We start from the raw sequence: 15,209 nt of genomic DNA, 5'->3' as shown, positions 1-15,209 counted from the left end.
GCACACCTACATCTGCCTACACCCACAGCAGCTGCTGGATCCCCCTCTGACTCCTCAACTACGTGTGGCTGTGGTGACCTTGCTATTGGTGGTGGGATGTGTGTCCTTTTCCCTTGTTGATTCTGCTGAAGCTGCTTTCTCAGGATGATGTTGTGTAGCCTGGCACAGATGGTGAATATTTCAGTACATGTACATGGACTGTACTGCAGGGCTCCCCCAGATGTGTCTAGGCACTGGAACTGTGACTTCAGCAGCCCAAACACACACTCTATGATATTTCTGGTTTGAGCATATGCCTCATTATGACATTCAGCAGGTGTGTGTGCATTTCTGATGGGCATCATCAGCCACAATTTCAGTGCATAACATGCATCCCTCAGTAAATGTCCCTGTGGGATATCACCCCTAGTGAACATCTGACACAGCTGGTAGGTGTGCCAGATATGTGAGTTATGGTAACTGTCTGGGTTGCAAGCACACGCATTCAAGTTGAATCCCTTGGCATTACACACAACTTGGGAGCCATTAGAGTGGAAGCCCTTTCTATTTATGTAGAGCTTTACGTGTTCCCCAGGTGATACCTTAATTTCTATATGTGTACAATCTATGGCACATAGTACTTCAGGGTAGTGTGCTATAGGTCAGAACTCCAGCATATTTGTGGCCCTCTCCTCAGGAATAAAGGGAAAATATATGTGGTTACTGGCATGTTGTAGCATAGCATTCAGGAACTGATGGAGGATCCTGGATGCTGATGCTTCTGACACCCCCAGCATGTCCCCTGTTGGTCTCTGAAAGGTTCCTGTAACTAAAATTCTAAGTGCTACACATACCTTTTGTCTCCACTGGTATGGATTCCCCTTGGTTTGCCCTGAGTCTGAGTTGAGGACAACACAGGTTGAAGAATTCCTGTAGTGGGTCTCTATCCAACCTGTAGCACTCCACAATTTCCACCTCATGCAGATTGTGATAAGTTAAACTGCATCTCAAAACTCTTCTTTTTGGCCATGGTCAATTAGCAGCAGCAGCTCCATACACTTCAGCATGTTGCACATACACATGAATTAAAGTAACAGCAGCCCCTAACATTCTCTCTGTGTAGACTCCTTTCCTTGTCTGTATTCCAATATGTTTTGGAATTTACAGGGCCAACAGTACTGAGTCTACACGGTTGGTTTACAGCTTGCTGGACTGCTCCTCCATCTTAAATTGGTTGATTAGCATACAATTCAGCTACTTATGCTATAATTAGCATACTACAGTGTTTACCGCAGTTGGGTGGCTCTATTTTATAGAGCCACTTACTAAATACAAAACAGTGCACAACCATGTGAGGGTTGCAGCGCAAAGCGCACATGGTGTTAGTGGAATGAGTAGGGTGTATTGAATCTGCCTGACAGTTTATAAATACTTCATCTTTTCATGCCTTTTATGTTTCATTATTCTGTGTACAAAGCACAGATTCCACTTCATTGAGGCATTTGTGATCGCCAGTTTTCTTACAAAATTTGAACATCATGGTTTGCTTACCTGCAGTGTGCTGCACTGTATGAACCAGCAGTGCACTTTCATGGGATATTTTCCCTTTTTGTCCACTGTAGTACAGATGTGGAATTTGTGTATATAATTAGGGGTGTTAGGGGAGGTTCCCCACACAAAGAGAATTGGGGGGAGGCTTCCCTCTTGCAAAAACATTTTTATATGATGCTCAAATTTTGCTTTTCAGAATTGGATTTTCAGAAAAAGCATAATTAGAATTGTCTTAACTTGATGGAATGTAACAAGAATGTACCAAGAACCATGTCTACAAATCTTTATGATGTACTAGCATTACACTGGTGTAACTCATTTAGACACACTGCACCAATAACCCTGTCTCTGAATTATTCTTGTGCATCAGTATAACACTGGTGTAACTCACTTTCACAGTATGTTCCAAAATGACTTCTCTTTGAATTGCTTCCATTAAAACGGGCTTAACTCCCCTATAGATTGAGTATCAAGAGCATTGTCTCTGAATTACTCTTTTATATTAGCACTGTACTGAACATTATACTGGAGTAACTCACTAACACACTACATATCACGGCCATTTGAATTACTCATAATCAGCATTATATTACTGACATACTGAGTACCGAAATTAAGCCCTTACTAAATACCACCTGCATTGTATCACACGTAGACAGTGAGTACCAAATTTCTGAATCCCATACAAAGTAATTAAACAGGTCACGGAGTCTAGATATACTGCCAATAAAGTCAAACCTAGGTGGTGACTGAAGAGATAGCCATTTTATTTGAGTATTGTCTGTCACGAATTACTAAATTCAGAAAACATGGAATTAGCTATTCTAAAATTAAAATGCAACTTAAAATGTTATAGAAGATATGGACAACAACCAAAAGACCTAAAGCTACATTTCTGAGTATGGGAGAAAACATTAAATCAGATACCCTTTTCAAGCTTAACATATAAATATACATTAAAAATTTACATCAGAGATAGCCAGTAACAAAATCATTACCAAAAGCAAAGTAAAGTTCTTATTTATTTATTATTTTTTTCTATTGGTTGATTGGCACGCTTCAGCAGGGAATAACTCATTGTAGCAGATGCCCACTGTAATTCCAAGGATAATAATATAAATCCTCAGAAGACTAGAGCTGAAAGTGTGAATACTGGGAATATATATAAAGTATAAGGTAATGGTACCTCACAGAATTGCTTTTAGTCCAAGGTACAGTGATCTTCAACATTGAGAAGTAGCACAGGAGTGTAGGGCACAGTGCCCCACATCAGGGATGTAGAAGAGTGAAGTCCCCTTGTAAAAATGCTTTAAATGGGTAACAGTGCATTTCAGAATTTCATAACTGAATCTGAGTTTATTTTGTAAAGTGTCAGGACTTGAAAAAGTGGATCGTGCACTTCTAATTGGGAAGGCATTTTCAGCTGCAGTCTTTGCAGAAAAACTTCAAATGTTTTATGATTTACAACAGCTTTACAACACAACAGCATTTCATAGACATAAAGCTTACAGGTAATACAACATAAGTCTAGAAACTCTACAAAGTTACAAGATCATTAGAAATAGTCAGAAGTTTAAAGTTTATTCAAAAACAAGAACTAAAATTAAATCGACTCTTGTTCAGTTATGTTATATAATAATAAGATTAGCTAAATCACTGTCTTATGATATCTAACAGTTGATTTTCATACTAGGAAACATAGTTACACTAAATATTTATAATATTTAAAGACAGATTCTCTAGCTAGGCAATGTTTTTGGTGATTGTAGTGTACCATGCATAAGTGAAATAGGAAGAGTCACATTTTTTAATCGACTCCCATGCCTGGTCAAAGAATATGTAATCATTTCACTGAGGTCAGGGAACAATGAGGTAAGAAAGATCTCCTTACTCTTAGACATGCATGATCTTGGAGCAAGGATATTTAGAGGGCAGTGGGGGGGGGGGGGGGTGTCACACCCTGCAAAAATGATTTTTTTTGTAATACTGTGTAGTCGACAATATACACTATCAACCTACAGTGCAATGATTCTTAGTATGATATTTGGTGTTCAGACGTTCAGCTGTAGACACTTCAGTCAGGAAGACTGAATACTGAAAGGTTTTAAACAGGTTGAGCCACACAGCAATAATAGGCTAAAGGAAACTGATGAAGGAAAGAGAAAAAGGGAGCAGTAATATGATTACCCAGTTCTTGGCAAAATGATTCTTTAGTGCCTATTTGACTGTATCCTTATAAAGGATATGTCTTCAGCATCTGGCAGTTTATTATTCCACAGTTTTGATGCTACAGTGAAAAACGTTAAATACTGTAATGATTATCAGAGTAGTAGACTTCAGCAAGATGTAATGATTTTGACCTAAAATGGAGAGGGAGGATGCACCACTACACTAAAGACTGGATGGCTACACAATGTTCAGACTTTCAGAAGATGGACTGGGTTACTCTGAACTACACTGATGAAATGTACTTGCAGAAATCAAGCCAAATATTTTTTTTTTAGAAATGTGTAATAATGACACTTATTTAGAAGGTGGAGGGTGTGGCAGCATATGGAAGGTTTGATATAATGGTTAAGGTTACTACCTCACAGATACAGAGTACAGGGTTTGATTCTTGCTTCTGGTAATTGAATAGGCTTGTAATAGTCTGCAAACTGATAGCCTAGTATTTGCCTATATGGGTGAGTTTAACATAATGGTTAAGGTTCTCCCCTTATAGATACAAGGTACACAGTTTTATTCAGGTTATTGGCTAGGTTTACAAAGGCCCTTCAGGGCAGTTAGCCTAGTATTCACCTATGAACCTTTGTTCATATATTTAAGGAGGTTAGGGTTGGTATAATGGTTAAAACGTTTGTCTCACAGACACAATGTACAGGGTTTGATTCTCACCCTTGGTCAGTGTCTGGTTATTGGTTAGGTGTCTGCTGACAGACTGATTAACATTTATCTATGAACCATAAACAATATTCACACCTGTCAGTGTACATACTGTGAACCTTGACCAATGGATGGGAAACTGGAAACTCACCTTGGATCTGGTCCCCATGTCTCTGATAGACAGAAGCAGACAGTAATGCCCAGACTAACATACCCCCTCAACACAACCTCTAGAAACCTCATAAATAACATACCCCTCCTCATAAACACCAATGATACACAGAGACACAACTGGGTTGGATTGCACAGCTAGGCTTATAAAGAGCCTGGTGGTTGTTAGCCTATTTTATACCTATAAACCAAAGACCATGGATATTTAGGTGTAAGATAAAGTCTGAGAAAAGTGAACAACTGCAAGTGTGTTTGAGTTTATAAGTCTGCAGGAAGTGAAACTTGGTGAGAATACTACATACATATAGTAGACTAAATAACAAATACATATGGGCATACCTTTGAAAAGTCCAGAATTTTGCAGAATGTCCATAATTTCCATCATTGTTTGCCCTGTCCCTCATAAACTTTTTAAGTTTCTAGTGAATCACACTGAGGATTACAGTCCGTCAATAATGCCAGACATTACAGTTCTATAATATTTTGCTCATAAAATGCATATTTCTTGTTATATTAACCTTTGAAGTGAATTAGAGTCATTTAAAATTGTCCCTGATTTTGGGCCTTTGTACCCCATTATTTTTGCCTTTGTCCAGAATTGTTTTGCAAGGAAGTTGAGAGGTATGAGTAAGAGCTGTAGTAATTTGAGCAAGATCATTTATGAAAGGCTTTGCTAGACAAAGCATGCCAAGTCACTGTTTGTTCCAAAGGACTAGCTTGTCAACGCTATGATTAAATTTTAGTTTTTGCACTATTATAACATGCTAAAGTTTGAAGAAACAGGCTGCATTAACTCGATAGCTCTTCCATGACAGAATATGGAAATTCCTCTGTATGCCAGGAGTTGGGTGCTAAATGCATATACCAAGGTTTAGATTTAATTGCAGTTTAGATTAATGCCAGATGCTTCAAACTGTTCTGCAAATTGTGTAAAACTGTTTTATTTATGGTTAGTTACATCACAGACAGACCTTGCAGAATAGAACATTTGATAATCCTTATAATGGATTAGTTGAGCAGGGCTACATTGTGAAGATATGCTATTGACAAAAACAAAGAGGAACAAAAGACCAAGTACAGATTTTTGTGAAATGGGGTCCATGAACGTTTGGGATGAGCCATAGCATCATTCTAGCGGGCATTCTGAGAAGGTTCACCCAGGAAACAAGCAAACTAAATAAGGACCGCCTAGGGTGCCCGTAATGTTTCAGATGAGTCAGCAGCATATGATGAGTAACAGTACTGTATGCTAACAGGATAATTTCACAATACTGAATTTCGTATACCAGTCAGTAGACTCAAGAGAAGTAAGTCTTAGCTCCATGACTGTGCAAAAACCCATGCTGAGTACTGGTGAGAAGATTGGGTGATGTTAGAGATGCATCTTAACTTGTATATATGTGCACTGTTCCAGGATTTTTGACAAAGGTGAGACCACAGCAACTGAACTGAAATTTGACAGTTAAATGGATGTTTCATCTTTATGTACAGGAACATCAAATGAGACATTCTAGACATCTGGGATGCAAGATTCTTTGATAAAAAGGTTTTCAAGGACAGATACTGGATAGTCAAAATTGTAGCAGCCAGTTTCAGATATTCAGTTGAAGAATGGAGCAGAAGAGGCATGTTTTAACATGCTGAGCAGTTTCCACAAATAGGAAGGTAGCACAATTTCCAAGTGGAGCTCTGGGACCTGAGTGACAGTATTACGAGAGTTACACAATGGATGAAGAGAGAGTTTGGTTATTCTGAAGCAATAATTGCTAATTCACTGAATGTTATTTCTTAGGAGGTAATGGGTACAGCACAGCACTGATGCTTTTCTTTGTTTTAGACATGAGTTACAGTATTCCAGAACTGTTATGTCTTGTATGCAATGCTTTTTATGAGTGAAAACTAATTTTCTTACTAGGCATAACTCAGATTTGAACTTGTTCCACAGCTCTTAATAGTCTAAATTATAGTCATTGCTTTATGACGATGGTATTTTTCCAGACACAATCTCTTTCAGTCATCCCTGATTTTATGGCACAGTTTTTGCCCTGGTTTGCTCCTTCAAATGACTTTTCAGTTCAGTAAGCTTAGGAAGAAGTTATTAAAGAACTCCACAGTGGAACAGACAGTCAAAAGTAACAAAATCAAAGTATTCTGACGGGCTGTGGAGACTGAGTTTTTAAATAACTTTTGAGTCAAGTTGTTTTAAATACACTTTTTTTTTTTTTTTATCCGCCAGTGTAATTATGAGGACTATAACCATGATCTTCAGAATTACAAGACTATTAGAGCAAATGCATTAGAGTATATGCTAAGCATGAGGTTGTCATAGCTTATAGCATTCCCTAAACTCATAGATACTGTGACACAATTAATATATAAAGTTAGCAGGAGTATGAGAGGTACAGCCTCCATATGCCAGTGGTGCAGAGGTGCTTTAACATTGTGACATCAAGTTTCACTATTCACTACTTAACTGTTGAAATCACATTTTTATTGGTGCTGGACTTGTAATATTTTGTCTCACACTTCTAAAAGGGAGCATAATTTTTGTGAACCTGACCCTTCAATGACATATCCCCACTCATTAACTTACTCTTGGGGCTACTGCCCATGTGAAATATGAGGGGTGAAGACTGACAGGGAGGAGATGGAGGTAATATTTTGCAGATCATAATTTGGGATAGTTTGCAATGTGGAGTTTAGAGGGAAAATGTGTTAAAGATTCTCTCATCGGAAGTGTTTTTGTGTTATGTTTTTATTTCCTGCTGAATATGTATGTAAAAAATGCTAGCATAGGACTGATTCTAATTATAAATCGCCTTTAGTTTTGAGATCAGGCCATATGAAAACTGAAATAACGAACTGGAAATAAAAGAAGCTGAAAAGTAAGGTGTACAAAACAATGGTGCGACCAGTACTATTGTATGGTACAGAAACCTCGCAGTAAAAGGCAGAGCAACTGAGGAAGCTAGAGGTGATAGAGGTGAAGTGCCTGAGATGGGTGGCAGGATGCACACTGTGGTACAGAGAAAGCAATGAGGACATAAGGGCAGAAGCCAAAGTAGCTCCAACTGCAGAAAAGGTCAAACAGTACAGATTACAATGGTTCAGGCACATGTGCAGAAAAGCAGAAGACAATCTGGTGAAGAAGAAATGGGACAGACAGGAAGAAGGCAAGAGGAAATGAGGGTGTCCAGCAAAGAGGTGGATGGATTGTATGAGAGTAGGTCTGTGACAGTGAGGCATGAGTGTTGAAGAAGGCAGGAGAGTGGTATTGAAATGAGTGAGATGGTTACAGTTAACATACTGGCCCCATGTAGAAAATGGAAGAAAGGGGTTGATGATAATAGGAACTAGAAATGTGGCGATACGTTACTGATCTGGAAAAAAGAAAATAAGCTGTGGCAGTTACCTGTTCACTTTCAGGCCAATCTAGGGACATAGTGGTAGAAATATTGGCAGTTTAATTAAATGATGACAGAGGTATGGCTAAACTGATTGAAATATTTGATAATGAGCATCAGATGGACATCAAAGACCAGTTCCATGAGGCATATTTATTGTCTGACAATCTGACTCTCCCTATGCTAAATTATATTGCTGATTTTCACCAAAGATATAATTATATGCTGCAGTTTGACATGACTCTTCTAGTCATAATACTATCTTAAATTAATGAATAGTGCCTGCAAGGGTATCCAGGTGAAATATTCATCTCTATCTGCATGTTCAATATGACATTTTCCCTCAATGAAATCAGTTCTAAAGCTTACCTTTTATGAGAAAACAGAGGTTGCAGCAGTATCAAGAGACATTCAAATAATGATGTTGCCTTTTTCATTGCCCAGAAGCAATATATACTGCATCTTTGCAAGATCCATCCAAGAAAGCATTTTCCAGGTCCCATTTTCCTGGTACACTTTGGCAGGATATACTGACTGATGGTCTGCGGAGCACTGATTGCTGATGAAGTACCATAGCTTACAAATTTTGAGAGGTGGAAGGAGGAGAAGAGTCCAGGAGCCCCTGGAAAATGACTCTAGTAAAGCCTGATCTAGATCTAGAGAAGGAATCAAGCTTATACTGCTTTGTTAAAATTATGTACAGAGGACCAAGTTGCTGCTTCTGGAAAACTTCTAGAATCCAACCCTTTCCAAAAATCCAAAGATGAAGCCAAGGCCCTGGTAGTGTGGGCCTTGATCCTGCTTGATTTAGTTTTGTTATGGTAACAAAAGGTAATAGTCTTAGGCAACTATTTGGAAATACAGTGCAGACTCGATCCAAACTAACTGGTACCTAGGGTACTTTGGATAACTATTCAGATAATCAAACATATAATTTAACTGGATAAACAAACTTCTAAAATCTTGTTTTTTCTGCATGCAGAGAATACACTTTTCAACTGTTCAGTGATTCCAGTGGGCAATAAAGAATATTTTTCACACATGAGCAGGCTACAAGCTCAAAAAACACACACAAATGAATATGTATAATGTTTACATATTCAGACTTTATGATTTTTCTTACCCGAACACATTTGGAAAGCTGCATTCAGATAATCAACTCTCTACTGTATTCTGCTTTGACAAAGGTTGCCCCTTCTTACCTTCACAAGAAATGAACAATTGATCCAATGATCTGAATGATTTAGTTCTGTCAGGATAGTACCTGAGTTGTCTGTGGACATCAAAGGTATGGAGTATCCTTTCTCCGTCATTTTTAGATTCAGGAAAGAAAATGAGGAGAGGGATAATTTGCCTGAAAGTAAACTTGGATACCAGTTTAGAAAGAATTAGTTCTCAAAGAAACTATGTCCCTGTGAAAATGAGATATAGCTGACTTACCCAAAAGCTTGCAACTCAGATACCCTTCTGGCAGAGGTCAGAGCAATCAGTAAAACTGTATTCCATATTAAAAACTGCAAGTCATACAGATGAACTGGTTCAAATGGAGCAAGCGTTAGCTTCTTAAAAATAAATTACATTTACAAAACTAAGACCCCAAGATGGGGCCACTATTTTTCTTGGAGATGTCTTATGCAAACCCCATTTAAAAACATTTAAACATGAATGCATTGAAAATGGGCAGACATACTGAAATGGCTGATAAATTAACACTGATGGTGAAGTAAGCATGGTCACAGGATTGTAACTCACACAAATATTGTAAAACCAGAGAACCACTAAAACCCTGAATGGGTGCTGGTTATGTTGTTGGCACTAACTAAAAGACCTTTTCCATTTGCTAATACGTAACTTTCTAGTAGCAGGCTTTCTTGTCTCCATTAGTACCTGCTGCATGTCCCCAGTAAACAGGTACCTCCAGGCAGTCAGCTGAAGTAGATTGGGACAGAGTGTATCAAACACCCCTGATCTTGTATGAGTAGATCCAGTATCTGAAGAAGCTTGGGATAACTACCCCTGATCATCTGCAAAAGAAGGGAGACCTACTGTTGACTAGGCCAGAAGAATGCCACCACAATGATCTTGGGATTTCTTTTGAATCTTCAGAAGTACCCTGAATATCAGTGGAAAGGGTGGAAAAGCATAGAGGAAAATTCCTGTTCAAGGAAAAGAAAAGGCATCTGTCTTCCAGGACTTCTTGCATTGAATCCTGGAACAGTATCTTGCCAGATATTTTTTTTTCCCACAGGGAAGGCAAATACAACTACTTGAGGTACTCTCCCCAGATGGATCAAATCGTGAAAGACTCCATGATCTAGTTTCCATTCATGATTGTTCTGCTCAGCTTGTCTCCACTCAGTTCTGTTCTGAAAGTATTGTTCACACCATGGTGCAGTCTACAAGCCACAAAATTACATCAAGGAAATATAAATTTTGACTTAAAATGAAATCATAACAACATGATCAGTCCATTGAGGTATAAGAAGACAATACTTGCAGTGATGCAAGGATATCAGTAATACAGAACTAGATCAACATGTGATTTTTTTAGCTTTGATTGTGGTTGTCCTTTCAGATGCATCTGAATTTCTGGCTTCAAAAAGTACTCGAGCTATTTTTTTCTCTCAAAGCCAGAACTACACATCCAAGTTCCAGCTAAGCTATGAATCTGGCCATCTGAAACAGTTTATATTTAGACTAAACAGATTTTTATTGGCTCTGTAGTTACAATCTGTCTTTTTGAAGTTATTTTTCTCTCTACTCACTGATGTGCCTCAACTAAAGGTTGTCTACGTAATGCAAAAGATGTTGTGATGCCCTCAGGAAATAAATTACATGAGAAAAATAGTATGTAGAAAAAAGAAAGCAACATTTTATGTGGCACTCTTGAAGTTAGAGTAAAAGGTAGAAAAATAAATTTCTGATCAGGAAAAAAATGGAATTTGGTGGAGCTGTTCTTTTTTATGTATATTTGAATGTTAAGCTGAGTTTGACATGGCAGTCAGACTCCAAAATACTCAAACATAGTAAACAAACATTAAAAATCAAGGAGGTTGGAAGATTATTAGAAGCCACTTCTCAGCATCTAAACTACTTCAGACCACAGTGATCCATAGTAACACTCCCTCAACAGTCAACATGGACAAGTCCTAAAATACCTTTTAACAATGGCCACCATCTTTCTACTTTCTCATTCTGGCTTAGCAGAGCCAGATGGCCTTTACCATTATTTCTTCTTCTAACTCAACTTAAGTTGCACTAACATTGAAATTCATTATGTGGATATGGAAAGAAACCACAATAGTATCCGAAACGACAGATGCTTACAGGGCAATTACTTTACACTCAATACTCATTTGGATACCAAAAAAAAAAAACATGTTAGCAGTTACTAGAATATATTAATAACCTCAGGGCCATAAATCATAATCAGCATAGTTTTAGAAAAAAACAGAGTAGAATGCAGTTCTTGTACTACACTTTGGTTTCTAGCGAATGTAAGCTATTTCATTTCTGGTCACGGTCATCTGACTGAAGCAATATGTGTAACTTTCAGAAAAGCATGAACCACAGCATCCTACAACACCACCATTAAAACCATTAAAACACAGACTTATAAGAAATGGCATGGTTTCCCTATATGTTGATGAAATGTGATTCCTTGAGTGTCAATTACCCGAGGCTCAAAATGCCAAGGATCAGATTGCTGAACACTGTTTTCCAATTGTTGGGAAGATATCTAATTCTGCAGTGAGAGTGATGCCCTTTTTTGAGAGATTTCTCTCTTCTTTGAATTAGTGTGATTGTGAAGTTGGTATATTTAAGTTTAAGATGGGTGTAGGGGGGCACTGGCGGACTTGCTTCCTTGAAAAAAAAAAATTATTTTATTTTTTCTTTGTTTTTCCCTTCTGCCATTAGGATTATTGTCAGTGGGAGTTTGCTGTGCAACAATGCACAATGGAAGGAAACTTTATAAACCTAGTTCCAAAACTACTTCAGTAACAAACTACTGAATAATAATACTGAATACAAATCAACAAAACAACTTCATCTAAAATTATATAAGTAAAGACCCTCCATCATCAATACTGGTACCTCTGCTCTTCTCTGAATTCATCAACAACCTAACAGCTGCTCATCTGGCCATTAATGCAACTCTCTTCACAGATGACAAAGTCAACATAGCTAATGGTACAGCCATAACAATTATTTAGTACATGCTCCAAAAACACACTCTGTAATATATTTCAGAAAATTGCACACAATAATACAATAATCACCTCAACTAAAATCAAATTTATTATTGTTTGGTACATCCTAAAAGCTAAAAAAACCACAGCATATTAACTATTAACGAGGTTCAGTAGTTCAGTTATCTTGACAAATGAGGAAATTCCCCATTATCTTCTTTTACTCATCCAGTGAAAATACTAATCAAACCATGCGAAACCTAAAAATGAGCTACAAATGTATCAGCATTTTATCAGTAAATGTACAACTAAAATCATAATCCCAGCTCACACAGAATAGGGGTTATCAGTTCATACATCGGGTCTACTCTCAAATATCAAAAGATTGCCAACAATAAAATAGGCCTGACAGTTTCTCATAGTCTGAATTAGGAGTTCATTACTGAATCTCTTCTAAAAAGTCTTGTTGCCTTTTAGCTGACCTTAAAGTATCCTAGGCAATCTGCACCCTCATCCATAAAACACTCTTCTTGGGAAATAGTTCAGATGAAAACAAAGTTTGTTTCCCCCTCTTCATTGTGACTTTTGTCCAGAAAGCAAGAGTTACTTACATGACAAAGGCCTCTCTCTCTCTCTGTATATATATATATATATATATATATATATATATATATATATATACACACACACACACACACATATATATATATATATATATATATATGTATACACACACACATATATATATATATACATATATATATATATATATATATATATATATATATATATATATATATATATATATATATATATTTAGGAAATGTAACTTTTATACTTGAGTTTGGTTGCATTATTCACAATTTGAAATTTATTTTGAATGGAAAAAAATAAGTTTTTTAATGGGACATCAATTACACAGTGTTACACACATTCATACATCTCTCAAGTGCCCAGATTTTCACAGAATGTCCAGATTTTTGGCTCATATTTTTGGTCTGTTCTTCATACAATTTGTGGTTTTCTGGCAAATCACTGGCAATAACTGAGGACTGAAGTCACTAAATAATGACATACTTTTGAGTTTCAGACTTCAAATCCTACATAAAATATATGTTAAAACAAACCTTGTTACTCTAGCAACTTTCTAACATTATAATAGCAATATTTAAAATATGTCCCTATTTTTCGGCCTTTGTCCCCCGTTTTGTCAGTCTTTGCCCAGATTTCTTGCACTAAGAATTTGAGAGGTATGCACACATTTTGTTGTTCTAACAGACTTTCAAGAAAAAATACCATATTTCCAAATGGTTTCCAGGTGCCTAAATTGGTTATGACTACACCACAACAGATGGGTTTTGATAATCTTTCACTTAATCCTACTCTAGATTTGTTCCATATTCACTTAATATTCAAAATCTCATGATAAAACTGCCTCTTCTACAAGTCCAAATGCAAGTATTACTGAACAAAACAACGGAATACCTAAACTTAAACAATATATTATCCACAAATTATACTATTAACACCAACGTTTCATGTTTAATCAGTCAAATGTCAGCCAAACATAATGAATGCGCTAACCCCTGAGTTTTCTGAATTTTCTTAAACCGATAAAGAAATGTATGGAAAAAACTACACTGATGGATTTCTGCAGCCTGCTGTAAGAATTTACTTGGCATAACAGAAACAAAGAAGTCACCACCAACCCATTTCATCCGAAACCGAGGGGGAGCTGGAATGACTTATTTTCTTGCCTCCGGATTTCCTTTTCTCTTTGTCCTTTTTGGTCTTTTTCTTTTTCTTGTTACCCTGCTCCGTTGATGTCGCTTTAATCCCTGGATCCCCATCTTTCATAGTTTGTTTCGAACATTTCCCCTCCATGACGACTGTTTAGTAACTTGTTGCCATGGCAGGAGACCTGCCACTGTTCCGCGTCACGTGAGTACCTGCATTGTGTCATTCCTAGTGACTTGCACACACTTGCAGCTGCTCCTAAAACATCTGCTGTCTGCAGTAACATTGTACAGTGAATTTAACTTTCTTTCTTGCGTTATTTTGTGATAAATATTGACCGTAGTGGATTTCACACAGGAAAGTCATCATTGCTAACACTTAATGAAATTTTTTTTCTGTGATCAACCTATCAAGGGCCAGTACCTCGTTAGTTATTTCCTAGGGATACCACCTGCCCCTCTTTGCAAGGGACAGTCCCACTTTGGGCATGTTTTGTCCTGAGAAAAAAATCTAAAAAATGGCAAATGTCCTGAGGATTTTAAGACAAAAAAAAATATTCACTAAGTTTTCTTTAATAGTTGCTTAAAACAGTTATTTTGTATCTGAAACATCTAAATATTATATGAAATAGCATAAGCAACTCATATGCCACAAGGATAAGCTTTTATTTGGGCAAAAAACTGTGAAGTTCTGTCCTTTGCACTGGCCATAGGTATGTCTGTCATGCAAAATCACGTTTGTGCAAAAAAATGTCCCACTTTGGGCATTTGAAAAGGTGGCAACCCTATTCTTACCTTTTTAATATTGTTTTCATTTTATTGTGTTGGTTATTATTTTGTAAATAATCTGAAATTTTCAAAATTTAAACACACACACACACACACACACACACACACACAGACAAAAATGCTTTTCCGTCAACTTCGGTAAGGAAGTGTTCGGGATTATTATTAGAACTGAATGTCTGGGTAACATTCCCCTCAATCTCTTAGCACAAGAAATCTGGACATAGCCTAATATAATGGGCGGACAAAAGGCCCCCCAAAATACGGACAATTTTTAATTACTGCTGTTATAAACTTAGAAAGTTGTTAGAATGACAGGATATGTGTTATTCATTTTCTGAAGGATATGTATTTTGAAACTCAAATGTTTGTCATTATTTAGTGACTTCAGTCCTCAGTGATTTGCTAGAAAACCACAATTTTTACAAGGAACGGGACAAAACATGAAGAAAAAAACCTGAATGTTCTGCGAATATCTGGACAGTTGAGAGGTATGTTGGTTAAAAAGC

At 37.1% G+C, this 15,209-nt stretch overlaps 1 protein-coding gene across 1 annotated transcript in view; it reads right to left on the bottom strand.

The window, feature by feature from the left end:
- The window catches only part of CCHR13.PART0H17orf97 (chromosome chr13.part0 C17orf97 homolog), a 69,215-nt gene extending 55,079 nt beyond the window's left edge, over positions 1 to 14,136 (bottom strand). The window contains exon 1 of the mRNA XM_044054288.1: positions 13,888 to 14,136. Coding sequence (XP_043910223.1) covers positions 13,888 to 14,062 — 175 coding nt within the window. The 5' untranslated portion in view covers positions 14,063 to 14,136. The remainder of the gene's footprint in view (positions 1 to 13,887) is intronic.
- Between the last annotated feature and the right edge of the window lie 1,073 nt (positions 14,137 to 15,209).

Source organism: Protopterus annectens, chromosome 13.part0, assembly GCF_019279795.1.
Source record: "Protopterus annectens isolate FY-2018-M chromosome 13.part0, PAN1.0, whole genome shotgun sequence".
Classification (NCBI taxonomy): domain Eukaryota; kingdom Metazoa; phylum Chordata; order Ceratodontiformes; family Protopteridae; genus Protopterus; species Protopterus annectens.
The sequence above is the reverse complement of the archived record's forward strand: the minus strand, read 5'-3'. Positions and strand labels throughout refer to the sequence as shown.